At 50.0% G+C, this 18796-nt stretch overlaps 1 protein-coding gene across 7 annotated transcripts in view; it reads left to right on the top strand.

Annotated features, from left to right (window-relative positions):
• Nucleotides 1-5992, top strand: part of RASAL2 (RAS protein activator like 2) — a 365886-nt gene extending 359894 nt beyond the window's left edge. For all 7 annotated transcript variants that reach the window (XM_032317292.1, XM_032317291.1, XM_032317289.1 and 4 more), the window contains one exon: nt 364-5992. In XM_032317292.1, coding sequence (XP_032173183.1) covers nt 364-528 — 165 coding nt within the window. In that variant the 3' untranslated portion in view covers nt 529-5992. The remainder of the gene's footprint in view (nt 1-363) is intronic.
• Nucleotides 5993-18796: the final 12804 nt, after the last annotated feature.

Raw genomic sequence — 18796 nt, 5'->3', positions numbered from 1 at the left:
TGTCTATGTTTTAATTTTGACCCAAAGCACTTAATCCCATAAGGCAGCTTGACACCCCTGTTGCACAGTCAGAAGTAATACCTGGTGTCTCGTTCACATCATCCTCGCGTCCCAAGGCGGTTATCAATAACCAGTCCTGCTGTGCTGCAAGGAAAAAAGAGAGAGAAAAGAAACACAAACCCACTGGGCTCAGGGAAGCCGAACCTGAGTAGGGTGCAGAAAGAGGCAGAGACGTTCCATTTGTCTGGGAAGCATCATGTGTACCGCTGTTTGGTAGAAAGCACTAGAACAGTCCTTCAGCAGAGCATTACCATGGGGTTTCCTGCAAGTGGCCCAAATAAAGCCCCGATTGGTGTGTTGCAGGAAAAGCGGATCGTGTCGCTGGATTCGGCCAACACCCGACTGATGAGCGCGCTGACGCAGGTGAAGGAGCGCTACAGCATGCAGGTCCGCAATGGCCTCTCCCCCACCAACCCCACCAAGCTTTCCATCACGGAGAATGGTGAATTCAAAAACAGCAGCTGCTGACGGCCTTGGTGAACACACAGACTGTGGGAGGAGACAGAAGGAAATGTCCCCGCTCTCCTGGCCCCAGCCCTCTCCCCGACCCCCCAGGTTTACAGAATGTTGCTACTTCTGAACAGTAGAGTGGCGAGACATTCTCGAATGAAGAAAGGAACCTTGTCTTTCAGGGCATAAGGCTGAGACTTCCAAGGTCGATGCTTTTCCCCCATGTCTCTATGTACATAGGGAACTTAGTTCTGGGCCATGTACAGAAAATACCACTGTAATATACCAAAAGGAAGTGAATAATGTAGAATACCTTTTTAATTATTACTATTTTTATTATTGTTTTCCTCTTGTTGAAAGCACTGCGGTTGTTAGAGGAGGAAAAAGTACGAACGAGGGGTGAGTGAACAATGAGCCCGCAGGCTCAGTAGGTAGAGACCAAGTGTCTGTTGGAAAGAAGCACGTGGAGTGCAATAGGACATCGTCAGAATGAATTTTTTCAGGGATTCATCTGCCAGTCTAAAACCCCACTCTGGCCCCCTTGTCCTTTAGGAGAACATACAAATACCAAGAGGCAACCAAAACAATTGATCCCACTGATCAACCAAGACTGGTTCTGGATGGACAGCTAATCCGATTTGGGGATACACTGTTTCAGAAGACACAGATAAGAGCTGTTGCATCAAAACTGGACTTTAGGAGTGGTTTCCATCGAACTCCTGTTGATGTCTATTTCCTTCTGTCTACAGCAGATGGGAATTTTCCATTTTAGATAGGGGGCTTTTTTTAACCCCAGTTGTAATAAAGGGTGTTCTTTTTCCTCTTTAGAGTTTACAGAACTATAAATATTTGTGTCTCTGCATACCATCTTCATCTTCACACACCCACTGCCCTTTCCTCCCCCACAGCGGGAGCAGTCTTCACCAACAGGGTTCACTCTCCCCTGGAGAGGTTGTTCAGATATGCTGTCCATAAGCCATCCAGAATAAACACCCTTTCTTCCACACAGAAAAGGGCTAACCTTACCATAGCAGGAATCTCTGAATATTTCCTATTTAAAAAAAAAAAAAAAAAAAAACAACAAAAAAACTTTTCTATTTGTAACTTACAGTTTTTGTTTGGGATAAAGATTTTATCCATTGTACTAGCAAATCTCTGGGCAGGGTAATTTTAACTGAATCTTTAGCTTTGAAATGGCTTCTTCTAATTCCCTCACTAAAATTTGGAAAGGAAATCCGGATTCAAAGTATGGCTCTCTTAAAAGTCATGACTCCGTGTATAAACAAAGAAAACTAAAAGTGCAGGGACCATGCGTTTCAGTTGTTACTCCCATGCTCTTCGTAGATTTGGCAATAATGACTTTGTTTCACCAACTGTCATCCTTGGCTTTATTGTAGGACAGAAACAGTCACGGAAGCTAGTTTACTACCTTTTTTCCAGAGGTGTGAAGTATCATCTTGAATGCAAACCTGATTATCAGAAGTATGGAATGTTACGTGTTAAAACAGACATTATATATACAAATATATATACCTATATACTCACACATATGTACATATAACTGCACAGATAGGACAAGTTCATGCCTTCTCTGCTGTCAGATATAATGTTAAAAGGGTTTTGAATCTCTTTAAGCAAGATCTAAGCAGTTCTTTATCCTGCAAAAGCAACAACGTATCTCAAATAAGTTAAGGATGTTTATTTTAAATTATAAACTTTTAAGGAAATTTAAAAAAAAAAAAAAAAAGGAAAAGGAAAGGAGAGAGGGGGAAAACAAAAGACCCAAGGGAGCCCTATGCAGAGAGTGAGTGTTTCTACATAAGACATTTCTCACGGTGCCCGGGCTGGTGCTCGGATCTCCTGAGCCCTGGCCTCTCCCCGGTGGATCTCTGTGTTGGACCTTGCATCTCAGCAACTTCCCAAAGGCCCCCGCCCCACAACCTTTTAAAACATTTCCCTTCCTAATCTCGTTTCTGCCAGTCAGAGCTGTAAATCGGGCTGCTCATCCAGCTTATCTGATTTACAGTTTTCCTGCCCTCGGATTTTGGCACTTGGTTAATTTCTTGACACCCTGCTGGTAGTTTTACAAATTCTTGACTCCTCCCTCAAAGTTTAGGGTGCACTGTGGTCAAAACCCCTTCTTTAATAGGAAACCCACCTTACTAATTCTGAAGGTGTGCCCTGTGTTGGCTGGGGGGTGTGAACACAGGTGTCCTCATTTAAAGCTATTCTCCGCTCCAGTCACGTTTAATCTGCTCTGTAAATCCTTCATCTAGTCGCAGAAAGCCTGATAAAAGAGGTATCAATCTCGGTTGGCCTTAAGTCTGTAACTTGGGTGATGTCTTGCTTTGAAGTTTGGAAGCTCAAAGTGTTGGTTATGGATTACAGAAGGCAGATAAGCTTACGTGTAGTGGGGGTTGGGGGAGACACAAAAAAATAAATGTGCTTGTGATGGCTGGATGGCTGCCTAGATCTTGCTGGCATTGTGAGAGCCTCTCAGATGCAGCCCTCTCTTACCAGGCTATCTTGAATGAAAAGAGTTAAAAAAAAAAAAATCAAATTAGAAGTCAGCTACAAGTTCAGATCTGTTGCCAGATGTTACGTTTTAGATTATCCTTTGAGCCTGTTCCTGTCCAAACATTTTTCTGACAATTTCTTGAGAGAAGCTGCCATCTGTAGAACTTACTCTGAAAGATTTTTAAGTCTGGAAGACTGGAGCAAACAGCTGACAGTTTTTATGGAGTTATCGCTTAATTTGGCTTTTCTTCAGCCCAAAGAACCATATCCGGATGTTCTGCGGGGAGGGAGGGTATGGTCAAGGAGAGGTGGGCGGGCTGAGATCGCTGTGGCCGCACTCCTCCAGGCACACATCACCATGCGGGCTGCAGCCTGGACCGCAGTTCCGTGGCATCCGGGGTTCAGGTGAAGTGTTTGAGAAATGCTTGTCTAAGCTGACTGCCAGACTTGGCTGTTGACAAGGACAGTGTGGGTAGGATTTAGGAGTTCAGGAAAGCCCTTTTTGTACTCCTTTTTTATATCACTGGAGCAACAGGCTTTCTGGGCCGGAGGAGCAGAAAGAGTGACATTTCCACCAGGTCCTGATGTTCTCCAAGTCTCTGCAACATAAGCCCAGACACAGGGGTTGACATCTAGGTAACTAGAACAGACACCCAAGCGCCCACCATGCCCCAGGCACACTCACCGAGGTGCCGTCGGGAGTCCAGGGCAGCCCATTCATGAGGAGAATGTAGTAAAATAAGCTCATCGTGCTGTTGTATCTGTTCCTTGTCTTTACTGGGTATCGAGTTGGTCACAAGTCGCTCTCTCTGGTCTGCTGCCACCTGTCCCTGTGATGGTGTTGGAAGAGCAGGAGTTTCTGTCTTTGACTGCTGTATGACCTTGAGAATTTGCTGGTCTTAAAGTTTTCCAGATCTTGGCCGACCTCAGCCTTTATTCACGGAGCTGTGGCTCTTTTCGGCCCCTGACTCTCGGACTGTCCTCAGAGGTGCCCCAGGTGTGGAGCAGGTTCTTATCGGATGTTCCAGGGCGAGACTATGACCATGGAGTGAGTTTGCATTCATATTTGCTTTGCCTTGCACCTGGATTGAGTTCTGGTTAGCTCCAGTTCGGAGTTCCTAAGAAAGCTGAACTTGAGGAAGGAACCTCCTTCCGGATTACCTAAGTCCCATGTGACCTGGAGCCGAGGCTGGTCACCAGACTAGACTTATCGCTGGGCCACAGCCTTAGTTTATCGTCAGCTGTACCCACAGGGGCCACCTTCTCCTACAGATTGTGAAACCAAAAGGACCTTCTCCATTCCCCTTCCCCTTCTCAAGTCACGTGTGAAATCACCTGCTTGCCCCAGCAGTCAGTTGTTGCCTTCCCACCCATTACCTGAGGGCCAAGAATTTGGGATACTTTGTTTTTATCAGTGTGTCAACTGGAAGACCTATTTTACTAGTCTATTAAAGGCAAGATATGTTGGGGTGTTGAATTTTTAAATAGAATCTCTTTCCATGTTCAAGTGATTATTATTAGTTCTAAAAGCATTCTCTTGTTGTCATGACCCAGTTACGAATTCTCTTGAGTTTAGAAAGGACAAAATTGATGAAATTTGCATGAGACGGAATAAATATCTTACGAGGAGTGAAAGAACGTGAGGAAGATCCATGATCCAAAAGGGGACTGATGGACGGCAGCCTTCTCAGTAGCCCAAAGGTTCGAGGAAACAGGATTTATATATCCTTTGCCTGATCTTAAAATAGATAAGTAGAAAGGCAACATGCACAGCCACACAAAACACAATTCCTAGGGCTTCCTTTTTCTGAATGTTAGTTAGTCCGTCTTACAGAACAGCAATTCCCAGACTTTCTTGAGCTTTTAAGGTTTTGTGCTCTCATTTGTTAGATGTTACGACTGTGGTTCATTCCTCTTTAAAATGTACCATATGTGTTATATGTATATAGGTTAAAGTGACTTGAAATTGATTTGGTCTGACATTGTCTCAAGAATCCTAGCTATTGTCATTGATACCATGCAGGTCATAGAAAGAAAGCTGAATATCACTGATCTGAGAGCAGTTTCCAGAAAGAAGGAGCTTTGGTTCCTGGTCAGTTGATCCTCAGGTGTTTGAGAAACCAAGCCCGCAGGATGTGGCCAAGGCAGCGAGCCACCCCGAGCCACCCCGGGAGAGCAAAGGGGTTGTTCTGCCCCGGTCTCAGCCTGCATTCGCATTTCCTACTGCTTTCTTTTTCATTCGAATGCCCTCATGTTCTACTAGGAAATGTTTTCATTTGGGACCTAAAACCAGATTTATCTGTATTTGTAGAAAGATTTCCACCGAAGCGATGTTTTAGGGGCTTCCAACATCTGTGGGAGGGTTTCAAATGTTCATGTATAAATATCGTATTTATGTCATTTCTAAACTCAGTTCCCAGTTCGCCAAAAGGTTAAAATATTATTGACTCAGTGACCACTATCCTGCAGAAAAGTGGAAATAAATAGTAAAGGTTAAATTTTGACTGGTGCTTAGATATTTCCTAGTAACATTAGAATTAACCCAAGCAGACAGCAGCACACTAACCTGAGTCACACTTGTGAGGAATTTACCTTCTAAATTTGATTCTGTTTTTCATCTCCAGGGCCTTAATAAGAATGTGTTAATGCACACAACTATTTTACAATGATAACTCTAAATAATTTATTTTTTATTTCAAGAAAGAGAAATACACCTTAGAAAAACAAAACCCAAGATTTTATTTTATTTTTAAAGCCATATTTTTGTGCTGGTAGCACTTAGATTGTTCCATACGTGAGATCCATATCTACATTTCATTACCTGGGTTTGTTCTAAAGAAGATTTATTTTTGTTCTGTGAATAATTTTTGATGGTTCTTGTACATGTACAGATATAGATACGTTTGAGGTCTTTTATTGATATTCCTACAAAGAATACAAATAAACTTTAACTTTAAACATTTCAGACTAAAGTTGCTACTGTATTTCACATAATTACCACCTTACTTCTAGCCTGTATTCTGGGTGAGTAGAACACTTGGAGAAAAACCAGAAAGGAAATGTATGCAGGGAACATTCTTCTGAGGTCATGTATTTTTTTTTTCTTAAGTTATAGTTTAACATTAAGAACAATGTGTCACAGAATTTCCCAATTGACAAGTAAAAAATATTTACACGTAGTAGGACAAATAGCTTGCATTAATAATGTTGTATTGTGATGAGGTCCACAGAGAGCTCCTCATTCTGGAGAACTTAACATCTCTTCAGTAGCTCGTGGCTCGGAAGGAAAGTGTCCTCCATGTCCTTTGCTAGCGTGGCCTCACTTCAATTCCTGGCCCACTACTGTCCCCTCCCAATTCCCCAGGTAGATTAATGGGCTTTGTTTCAGGATTTTTGTTGCTTCGTTGGAGTTTTTTGTTCTTGTTTGCTTGTCATTCTCCAGGTTACTGTCCCCAAATGCTTCCATCTGCTTCTGCTTCCCTATTTCATCCTATAAAATCCAGGGAGACCAGTTTTTTGGGTTTTTTTGTTTTTTTGTTTCCTCCTAGGTAGTCTTCTTGTGTGTGAGATATGGTTCTAAATTCTACCAGTTAGCCTCCCCATATAGCTGGAGTAATTTCTAAAAGCCTGGGACAGATGTATTGTCTGACCTACTAGGAATGAAAATTTTGCCCTCAGAATCCAGAGAAGATTATGCAAGAACAGACTCCAGGTCAGTCGACATGGGCTAGTCTTTGTTTACTTCGCAGTCAACCCATTTCAGTCTGAATTGCTCATGGCCTAATGTAAGCTTTAAGACTTCTTGGATCTGAAACATCAAAACAAGAGAAACTGTCGTTGCTATCTTGTGACCTCCCAGCCTAAATGGCCCACTGCTACCCTTTATGTCCTGCCGTGCCTGCCCTTTCTTTTCCTAGCCCCCCTCCAGCTGCCCGCTTTTTGTCCTCAGCACCTCCTCTGACGGGAAAGCATATAAATCTGGTTGGTTGGGACACTATGACCCCCGCCACCACACACGCCCACACATACCCCCACACGCCCGGGGACAAAGGGGACTAAAACAAATGACTTAACCAGTGCATCTGAATCCTGTTTATCAGAAACACTATAGAACTTTGAAATCAGAAAAGAAGGGGGGGTGCCTATGGAGCTCTTTTTTCCACATCCCCTGAGGATTCTAACGAGTTGGGGCTAACAACCACTAGTCCATAGTGAGCCCTGAGCACTCTCTGTGTCTGTCCCCATTATTTCTCTGTCCCCGTTGCTAGAACTGGGTAAGTTGGCTCCAGGTGTTTCCTCACCTTCTGTTCGGAATTGAAAATGCTGCTAAAACTAATAATACACACTCTACCTTCCTACACAGATACACATTGTCCCTCACCTTTTCCATCCTTTAAATCTGTGAGGTAGAAATTCTCTCCATTAATAGGGAAGAGATACGTCCTAACAAAGATGGAATCCCCTGTTTAACTCCCAAGTTTCCCGTTATTGGCTTTACTCTAAAACAGAAGGAAGATGATTTCTGGTTTGCGTCCTCCCACCCACCCCCCCAAAAAATGGTCCTTGACTTTTGAAAACCTACTTTTGAGCACTGCAGTCTTACTACTTGAACTTCTACTGAAAAAATTATCAGGTGTTGAATTGCCTCATTCACATCTGTTCTTCTTTCAATAGCAAAATCCACTGGAAACTTTCTAGTTCTTCTGCCCAGTCCCCAGCAGGCCGGTGCACATGTGCACGCACACACACACTACTGTTCTTTCCAGACACTTGAGTTCACGAGGTTTTAGAATGAGTTGCCTGGTGCTATTTATTCCTTTGGCCTGTGAATAAACTGCCGTTAGCTACCAGATCAAAGCCAGTCTGTTTTCTTGTCGGTGACATCATGACGTGGTTAGGTGACCTATAAGGAACTCTCTAGCTCTGTCATCTATGGCCATTATCTGGTATAACTGAAAAACGTGCCCTTCAGCCATATTCAAACGTGAGTTTAAGGTTTCGGTTGCAATATTTGGGAACAGTTTTCCTCTTCACAATGTCCTATCTTATAATCCTTGAAAAGAACAGAGGGCAGTAGGAGGAGCCTTGAACAAACGTATATTCAGAAAACTAATAATGTTGATAGTAACAGCTAATGTTTGTGTTTATTGAGCACTTACTACGTCCCAATTTGTTAAGCATTTTGTATGGAATATTCCACTTATAATACCAACCATATTGGTGTGGTTGGTATGGAGTTCGGTTTTATTGGCTCTAATTCATGGGGACACTGAAATACAGGAAGATTAAGTTATTTGCCCAAGGTCAACTAATAGGTAGAAAGCCAAGACCTCAATTCAGGGCTTCCTGACAAGGGGCAGGCGGGGGTGGGGGGCGGGGTAGAAAAGCTTAGGAAAAAAGAGTAAAGAAGATCTGAACATCTCAGCACATGCACCAACCTGTCACCATGAGCCAGAACGGCAGTGGGAACAGATGAGCTAATTTTGCAAAGCTTTTGCTCTAGGTATATTGGGTCCCACAGTATTGCCTTGCATCAAGTCACCTGACTGGTCAAAATCAGTAGTGGTCTGAAGTCTCACCTCCCTCAAAAATTGGTCTTTCAGATCTTCTGGGTCTGTCAGAGCTGGGATGGTAAAATCTGCTTTCAGGATTCCAAAGAGTTTCCCTGAAAAAAAAAAGTGCTCTCTGGCTCACGGAGAATTATCCCGTCGCCATTTGGAAACTAAGTTCTTAGCAGCCAGGGCTGCCCCCAGTGGATGGCATGGGTGCGAAGTGGTGATTCCAGGTTTCAAAAAGGAAGCAGGAAGAAGCTGCGGGCAGAAAGCTCAGCCCGAGGCTGGCAGGAAAGAGCCACCTCCTGGCCCACCACCTGGCCACCCACAAGACGTTATCTTCTGTCTCTTCTGTATTTTCCCTCTTTTTTAACAAATCTCTTACGTAGATGCTCCACACCGTACTGGAAATACTCCCCTCTCCCCGGACCCACATTTTAAAGGCCCGATGTACCCCAGAAAACTCTAAGTAGGTTCTCCAAGTCTCTCAAGCTGCTCAACCCTGGGCCGGGCGCCTCTGCACTCATCATGGGGATGACAGCCGCCTGCGGGGACCACTGCCTCCTTGTGCCGCATTCTGTAGTCCACAGTGCCCTTGCGTAACCATCGCAGTGGGGCCTTGTGACACCCCTGGGCTGTGGGCAGGGCAGTCCTTACCGTCCCGCTGTTGCAGATGAGAAAGAGGAGAAGGTGGGGTGAGGGAGTCTGCTCCCCAGGCTTTGGCAGGAGTCAGGGAGCTAACTCCAGGCCCCTCTGCCTTGTTCCTGTTCCCAATGTTTCATGCCATCTGTCATAAAAAGCTCTCAAGTGCCCTGTGCTAGGGCATGGCTGTCCAGATTTACAGACTCCCCTGTGAAGAGTGGGACCTGGAGAACCAGAGGCAGTTACCTGGGGCGGGTGCCGGGGCGGTTTCTACAGATGTCGGGTGCTTAGATGAGCTCAGACTTTGGGCCTGAGCGGCCATGGCTGTCTCTCTCTGATCGCTGCTGGTTCCCCCAGTGGCCACAGCTACAGGAGGGGAACATAAAAGAGCCACTGCAAATACAGCCAGGAGCAGGGGAGCTGAGACTGGCGAAAGCCCCGAGCCACAAGCCAGGCCTGGGCCGCCACTGATCCACACACCATTGCTGCAGAAACCAGCCAGTCAGCGGGAGCTCTGTCCTGGCCAAACCCTGACTCACTCCCACAGGCTCGCGCGCCCAGCCCTTGAGCCCCTTCCCCACCGTTCCCACACGGTGTCCCTGCCACAGCGTGTGTGGCACTTGGGCAATATGATGAGAGTTCTTCCCAGTAGCGAACGTTTTCTTTGAGTAGGCCCTACTCCACAGAGCCTGATGCCCTTATGTTGCTGCCAGCTTCACAGAGACCCCACCATGGCAGCCAGGAACTCCCGATATTTCCATCAAGAGGTAGCACTGCGGGGCACCTGGGTGGCTCAGTCTGTTAAGCGTCTGCCTTCTGCTCAGTGGTTCTGGGATCGAGCCCCACGTCAGGCTCCCTGCTCTGTAGGAAGTCTGCTTCTTCCTCTGTCCCTCTCTCTCTGTCTCTCAAATAAATAAAGTCTTAAAAAAAAAAAAGAGGTAGCACTTCAAACTCAACATATTCCAAAACCAAGTGCGGCGGCCTCTCAGCAACCTCCTCTCCCCTGAGAGGAGTATGTGTGCAACTTGTAATCTTGTTTCTTCATAAAGTCCCCAAAACAGGATGTCTGTGTGGAACGGTATGCACATTCCAGAACTGACATGCTGCCAGAAGGCCAGCACCACCCAACTTTCCCATCTGGGATCGCTGATTTTCCCTGCATTTGCACCAGCATATTATCACCCCTTTAAATCTTTGCCCAACTGGTAAGTAAAAATATTATTTTAAGGTGCACCCTGTGTGGCTCTGTCACTTAAGTACCATGATCTCAGAGTCTTGAGATCGAGCCCCAGGTCAGGCTCCGTGCTGGGCGTGGGACCTGCTTAAGAGTCTCTCTCCCTCTCCCGTGGCCCCTCCCCCTCAAAAAATTATTTTAAAAATGCATCTTGTTTTTAGTTTCTATTTCTGTGATTCAATGAACAAAGCTGACCGTTTTAAAAAATGTGTTTGCGATTGTATTTCTTCAATTATTATCACTTGTAAATGATAAAACCAATCCCCTCGCAGCCCTCCTCATGCTGCTGGTCTGCCCCGCTAGCCTCAGTCTCATGTCCCACAGTGGGCAATAGCCCTTACCCACACGTGCCATTCCTGCCTCTCCTCTCCAAATGCCCCCTCCTTTCCCCACCCAAAGCCCTGTCCGTTTCTTTAGTGAAATGAATAAATGTATAAAATCCAGAAACAGAACGGAAGAAACACTGTAACCACTATTAAGGTTTTCACACATTTCCTTCCAGCCTTTTCTCCCAAGCATGGGTGGTTGTCCTCTCGGTGTGGTCATGAGTGTGCTCCATGTAGGACGCTGAACCGCGCCTCTTTCCTTGTGTGCCCTGACACACGCGTTGCCCTGCGTCATTACGCCCGCCCGGCTCCTATGGACGACAGCGCTGAGCCTCCCGCTTACTTGCTGGATGCCTCGGACGCCTCTACGGACTGCGGGGTCATGTCCTTCAGACTCTGCCCCTCTCTCCCTCTTCCCCTGCTTCTCCTTTCCCAAATACGTGGCCTCTACTCTGGTCACATCAGACTCCTTGTCGTCCCCAAACCACACACTGTCTGTCACATCTACATGCCTTTGCCTGTGCTATTCCCTCTGCCAGGAAGAATGTGCCAGTGTTTGCTGCCTGAAATCCTCCATTAACTTTCGGTCCAACGGCCACCACCTTTCCAGGCAGAGTGAACAAGGGCCCTCGGGTCACACTCTGGGCTCAGCACTTAGTGAACTGTTGTCGCTCTTAGTCCCGATTAGACTAAACTCTCTTAAAAACAGGGAACAGGCCCTGCTCATCTTGATACCTACAGTTCAGTGTCTTGTTCAAACCCAGTCCTTGGGAAGTGATTGTGGAAGTAAATCATCCACCAGCGTGTAAATCACTATTCAAGGCCTGGGAAAGATACAAAGAGGCATAAAACAGCTCTCGCCCTGTGAGATTCTGCCATCTCAATAATTCATAATCTGATCATTCACAATCATTTATAATTAATAAAATGAGAAGGAGGCCAGCCCTGTCTATTGAGTAAGGACACGGGCAGGAGATGGCAGGAATCCCTACACATTTCACTAGCGAGTGGAGACCCGGATCGTAGTAACTGCCATTAACTGTAGGTCTGCCAGATGCCCGGTACTGAAAGACACTTCCTGACCCTGGTCTCTTAACTCGACTTTAAAAATGAGGAAAAGGGAGTTCTGAAAAGTTAGGGAACTTGCCTCGGGCCACGGAGTAAGTAGGAGAGTCAACATTCCAACCCTCGGCCATCAGACTCCAACAGCCAAAAGAGAGGACTTCTCCCCTAGATCCCGCACCCTAAATGATTACCCAGCCAGGAGGAGCCGGAGAAGGGGCTCTGGCAGCACAGGGTCCCCCAGAGACTGGACTGGAATGCAGCCAGGGGAGCCACAGCCCCCGCCCTCAGCCTCCTGGCCTGTAGCCTGGGTACAGAGCCTAGGGCTCCATCACCCGCCGAGGAGGAGCCAGGCGCTGGGGCCGGGCCAGTGTGGGGTCCCCAATTCACAGTGACGTGGGCGGACACCTGTGTCAGGCCCTGACCAGCTCCCACCTGTCTCTGAGGCATGCATCCCGTGCTCAAGGAGCCCGAAGGCTTCGAGGCGCTCTCTTCGATCCCGGGGAGCTCCCAGGAGAGGCTGGGGGCGTGAGGCCAAATGCCTGGGCTGAGCCGGAGCGGTGCCCTTCTGCAGGCAACTGAGGCGTGGAGGGGGAGCCGTGCGCGGGCCACGACTCGTGGGCATCCTTGGGCGACAGGGGCCCCCCCCCAGGGACACGTGGACTGGGGTGGGGCTCAAAGCGGAGGCCAGAGTGCCCCGGGCCCCACCTCTGGGACAGAGAGGGTCACCCGACAGCCAGCCCAGCTCAACGGCGAGAACAGGACCTGCAGGGGCCGGGGCCCTTCCTTGTAGGGCTAGGAGTTCCCGGGGCGCGTGGGCTAGGAGGGAGGGCGCGGGGCGGCGTGGTTCCCCGGGGGCTGGAGAGCCGTTGGTGGGCGGCCAGGGGTGAGCTTGGAGCCATGCTGTGGAAGCCGGGCCTGGCGCTCATCCCTGTAGCAGGAGGGAAGGCTGGGGACGCAGCGGGGGGTGGGTGGGTCTCGTCAGGCCACGGACAAGGACAGATGGCATCCAGCGACCAAAGCCGGACACGGCACAGAGTGGGGAAGCCGGCACCGGCCTCCACTCCCCCAGGCCCCACTGCGGCCTTCTGCTTCTTGCACGCCTGGCCTTGCCCATTCAGTTTGGTCTGGGGCCGACAGGCAGGGGCCAGGCTAGACCTTGGATGCGAACCAGATGAGAGGATCTCACCCAGTTTCTGAGCCACATCTGCCCACTGGCCCAGCCCTGGCGCTGTTGCCTTCAGGATAAGACCATTTCCTTTGACCCTCTCAGGGGTTTCCCCTGCAGGACCAGGGTGTCCCCGCTCAGCCTTAAGCACCTAGCCCACCTGCAATCAGTCACCCACTCCCCTTTGCGAGCTAACTCCTCCTGTGGTCCTAAACAAGTATAGAATCACCTGTTCCAGGAAAGCCAGATCATCACAGGGACTGGCCACTCCCCTCCCATGTCCCCACCATGCCTGTGACTGTACATGCGACACTAATTATCACGGCCTTGGGGTCCTTCAGAGGGGCCCCTGATTTTACTGTGTCCCCAGAACATAAATGAAGCTCTGGGCGACCATGAGCAAGTCCCCTATCTTCTCTGTGTCCTCAGCAAAGGCAGTAAAGTGTTTGTCAGATGGAGGGATCTGGAACAAAGCCAGGAGAACTGTTTTACCCTCAATTACCCTACTTAGCTTCAGAGCTCTTGGGAAGCAAAATGAGGTAATAGCTGTGAAGATGTTTCCGGAATTTAAAAGGGCCAAAGGAGTGCAATCACTGTCGTTCCGAACATGTCGCCCCACATAGTCCCAACAACTCATTCCGCATCTTCCCTCCACCCAGAGGAGCCTGAAATCACAAGGGATTCCTCAGCCACCTCTCCTGCGCCCCCCTCTCTAGTTGCCAACCTCAAAGTCCCCTCTGATGACTCGGGAGCACGGCCCAGCGTCAGACCCTCAGCCTCCCAGGCTGGCCCTCACCACCACGCACGGGGCCACACGGCCTCTCTGGGGCCTCCCCGTTCTAGAGCTGCAAGTTAGTGGCCCAGTTCAAGGAGGGAGGTTGAAGGGGACCGAGTCCCCCTTCTCCAAACCCAGCTGGCCCTGCAGAGGGCTGGAAGGTGAGCTGGAAAATCCTCTTCTGGGAGGTTCCCATGGGGCCGACCCCGTGCTGCTGCATGCAGGTGACCTCTCCACCTCTCAGGCCCTGGAGAGCCCGGAACCCAAGAACAGGTCCAAAGAGGCCGCATAGAACAGAAAACAGGGATGTACTTGGCCTGAGTGTTGGCTCCACGGTCGCTTCTGAGGAGGAAGCGTGAAAGGCTGAAGAGAGAGGGGCGGACTTCCGGTGCCCAATGGAGGGGTCTGCAAGGAAGGAGGGAGAGCGGTGAGGGCGGGCCTGCCACGGGACACAGCACCCCCGGGTCTGCCTCACCTGGGGGTCGCTCAGCAGCCCGCATCTCAGCCACCTCCGTGCACCTGCGAGGGCTGATCACAGAAGGGGGCTTTTGGGGTCTTTAATCCTCACAGGAGCCCTGCAGGGAGGAACCATCATTCCTCCTTTACACATAAAGACTGCCGTTCTCATTAAATCCGAAACACGAAAAGAAACCGCCAAGAACAGGCAAATCCACAGAGACAGGAAGTGCATTAGCGGCTGCTGGGGCTGGGGTGTGGGAGAAAGGGGAGCGATTGCTCGAGGGTGAGGAGTTCCTGCTGGGGTGATCAAACGTCCTACAATTAGGTAGCAGTGACGCTTGCGCACCCCCATAACTACTAAAACCCACTGAGTCAGACACTTCAAAGGGGTGATTTTTAAGGTATGTGGACTGTATCTCAGTAAAGCTACTGCAGCAAATTAAGAAGGCTGGAAAGGAAGGAGAGGAAGGAAGGCAAGGGAGGAGGAGCGAAAAGAGAAGGAAACGGCAAGACAGAATGCGACCTGCTGCTGAGGACATACAATACAGGGATCCAGAATAACCAGGCAGGCCTCTGGCTCCCGTGACCTCCGGTGCAACACTGACGCGGGCGAGCGTGTGCGGGCGCTCACTCCGGGTCCGCATCTCTACCAGCTTCCTTCATACTCCTCCTCATTCAGTCTCTGAAGCCATCCTCAGAGGTGCGTATCAACAACACCATTTTGTTAAATGGATTTCCCAAAGAGGAAAAATGTCTAGCTCTGGTAGAGCCAGTCTACTCTAAGTAGACCCTGATTCCAAAGTCCATGTTTTAACCTCTGCATCGCCCTAAAACTCATTGCCATTGCTAATGGCGAAAGCCCTGAGACTCCGTAGGGTCCATGCCATTCTTGAAAGCTCCCTCAGAATTAGAATAAAGCCTGTGCCTGTTACTCTCGGGGCCTAGAAGCTCTTCCTTGGGTCTACCCTCAGTGTCTCCGGCTGCCATAAACCCACGCGCCGTCCCCATTCCAGCCCCAGGGGAGCCCGGGGTCGGCAGGGGAGGGGTGGCCACGCACCGTAGAAGCAGATGAAGGGCTTCAGGGCGGAGCAGGCCAGTGCATACACTCTGGGGGGGTAGCGCGCGTAGGTGCGGAGCCCCGCACACAGTCCTGCCCCGAACTTAGGCACCTGGAGCCAGGTGGGGACGCTGGCGCCCAGGCCGCTCGACCAGCTCAGGGCCCCGGAGGCTGGGTTGAAGTAGAGGCCGATCCAGGCCTCAGTCTCCTCAGTGATGGACCTCAAGTCCTCCCTGCCGGCCTCGTCGGTCACCTGCTGCAGGTCGGCCAGGTCCGTGTGGTGGCCGCGGCAATAGAGCAGGGCTGCCTTCCAGGTCAGCTCCCGGGAAAACCGTAGGAACGTCTGTCGGCCAATCTGGACCACGGCTGCGGGCGAAGAACAGGGACACCCCAGGCCTGAGACCTGGACCTCTGACAGCCCAGGCCTCGCTCCTCCCCCAGGACGGAACTCTGGTCTGATTCAGCCCTTCGTCCCCACTACCCCCCACCTGGGTGTGAGGTTGGATGAAACCCTGATTTTCCAGGACTAAACACCAGGTTAGGAGAATGGAGGAGTTATCGTGGCAGCAGCTGGGAGCAAGGACATTAGGAAAAGCGTGGGTGAAGCAGAGCTCTCCTCGTGGCGAAAGGCCCTATAAGTGAAGTCAAAGTCTCAGTTTTGTCACCTGTGCAATGGGGCGAGTAATGTCACCTGAACGGATTTAAAGGCTCACATGAGAACCATGGAAACAAGTGGGTTCACACAGGACATGCAAATAATTAGCACTTAATTAAAGGGTGGTTAAACTCTGTGGGGGCGTGATGAGGAAGAGGGGATAATCCTGGCTAAGAGGCAGCCTCATGTGTGAGTCCCAGGAGCCTCTGGTGCTGGCTCTCAGGAGGCTCTGGGCTGAGGCAGAACAGAGAAAGTGTGGGGTACTCTTCCTCCCAGGAGAGTCAGAGAGAAAGACGAGCCTGGTGAGGGAAGACCCGCGGGACGACAGGAGGCAGAGTGGGCCCGTCCCCCTCGCCCCTGACTTCCGGTGGGGCTCAGACATGCAGGCCGCCGACCTCCCACAGCCTCTACCCCCAGTCTCTGCCTGACACTGGCCTGGGCCACCCCTCACGAACCCCACCTGCCCTGCCGCTTGCCAGTCCTGTCTCATCTGTCGCACACCAGCCAAACATCCGATTCCAAACAATGGAAGGTAGGAAATGATGGAGCCCGCTGGAAGAAACGCCTCTATTTGCAGAACACAGAGCCACATGCTCAGATTCAAATAGGGCCTCCCAAAACCTCGCACACACACCTTAAGCCCGTCAAGATTTGCCTGAGGTTTCCCTAACTTTCCCTATCTAAGCTGATTTTTTTAAAGCTACCGTCTATTAAGTAACCAATGCTCCCCAGCCCTGAGCTGTGCTGCGGCGTCCGTCATCTGCTCAAATCCTCACTATAATCCTGAGAGGTCGATGTTGTGAACCTCATCTTACAGGTGGGAAAAGGGGGGCTCGGGTGGGTGATGATTTGCCCAAACTCATGTCATATTAAACGGCAAGACGAGATTCAGCCTTGGAAGCCCCGGCCATCTTCACGCTGCAACTACACATTCCCTAGCATGCAGAAAACCACCTCTATAAAGCCGGTAGAGGGAAGGGTTTAGATTTCCTTTGTCATGATTCTTGACACCAGATGTGAAGAAAGTAAAAAAAAAAAAAAAAAAAATTTAGGATAGTAATAATCAGAAGGGAAGTCCCCCTCACCAGCTGGGTGGGCCTGGGCTGTGAAGAGGTGCTCCCTCTCCCCCACCTCCAAGCCAGTGAAGCAAGGGTGGTGGTGAGGGGGGCTGGTAATCACAAGAGCTGGGATACAGCCTCGGCCACTGATGTCACTGTCTGGTCGGAGACCTTTCAGCAAGTCACCTCCTTGTCTGAATTATAAAACAATAATAAATAATCTGCATACTCTTTCTCTCAAATAAATAAATAAATAAATAAAGCTTGGGGTGGGGTGGGATGTGGTGTCCCTGGGTGGCTCAGTCAATCAAGCCTCTGACTTCGGCTCAGGTCATCATCCATGATCTCAAGGTCGTCTGCTCTGCCCTCTCCCCACCCCCTCCCCCAGCTCGTGCACGTGTGCACGCGCTCTCTCTCTCCCACAAATCAATAAATAAAATCTTTAAAAAAAAATAATAATCTGAATAATAACCCTGGGTTGATTCTCTCTATAGGGTTCAGCCCAGGGACAGCAGAGCCCGGGGTCCCTCAGCCAGGCAAGGGAAGCAAATGGGACACAGGCGGCATGACCTCCATGTGGATGACTCAGGAGGAAGGCAGAGCTCCCCAGTGTGTACCTGGCTTTGGAGAGGTGGTTGGGCTAAGAGCAGGCTCTGTGAAGAGGCGGTGCCCCACAGCAGGGTCTGCAAAAGAGAAAGAGACCACACATTATGGGGAGGGAGAGGGCTGCCGGGGATCCCCTCCACGGCCACCAAGCTGAAGGCAGGGGGGTAGACAGGCTCACCCGTTTCTATTACATGTATTCAAGAACTACATACACAGAGAGAGGGGGTGCCCCTACTTTGTGGCAGCCACTATTCTAGGCTCCGGGAAAAGAGCAGAAATAAGGGAAACAGGATCCTCGCTCTTGAAGAGAATATGAGAAGCAGGCAGCCTTGCAAAGCAGGGGGAAGAAATACCCCCAGGAGAGCCAAGGCCAAGACCCTAAGTGGGAAGGACCAGCGAGTATCCAAGGAGCAGAAAGCAGTCAGTGGGGTCAAGGCCAGGGATAGGAGAAGAAGCCAGAAGGGTCAAGAGGGGCCTGGTTGGCCTCAAAACGGATAGGATTCTAAGGGCTTAAGGGAACCTACTAAATATGTTCATGCAGAGTGACATGATTTGCATTTTTTGGAGCTCACACTGTGTTGAGAACTGACTATGGGGTAAGGCAGACTACCCCCACCTCCCCAACAGAGGCCCAGGCGGTGGGCTTGGGGAGAAGGGGAGAAATGGGTGGAGTCAGGATGCGACTCACTGGAGCCCAAAACAGGGAGAGGAGGGGAGAGCCTACATCCACGGTCCTTTCTTCCAGAGGACTCCCACCCCTGCACACTCAGCACCCCTGAACATCTCTCTGCCAGCTTGGGGAACCCAAGGTCAAACCTCACCCTTGTGGGGACAAAGCAAAAACTGGCACTTTAGACCAGAAAAATGCCCTCTGGTGTCCAAGCATCCCCCTGCTGTGGGGTCCCAGCACCTTCCTAATGAGGTCAGCATCAGGGGCCAGCAGGAGGCAGGATGGGGGCGTGTTGAGTACCCTGGATATCCTGTTAGGAGGCCTGAAGGTGTGGGCTCCCACCCACTCCCGCCCAGGAGCAAAGTGGCTGCTCCACTCTCCCTGCCGGTAGGAGACAGAAAGCGGGCCCCCTGCTCCGTGAGGAGGAGGAGGAAGAGATGGAATCCGACTCTCGCTGCTGCAGAGATGCAAGTGGACACCCCCCCCCCGCCTTTCCTTTCTTCCT

Source organism: Mustela erminea, chromosome 17 (genome assembly GCF_009829155.1).
Source record: "Mustela erminea isolate mMusErm1 chromosome 17, mMusErm1.Pri, whole genome shotgun sequence".
Classification (NCBI taxonomy): Eukaryota; Metazoa; Chordata; class Mammalia; order Carnivora; family Mustelidae; genus Mustela; species Mustela erminea.
Note: the sequence above shows the minus strand (reverse complement) of the source record. Positions and strands in the feature narration are given on the sequence as shown.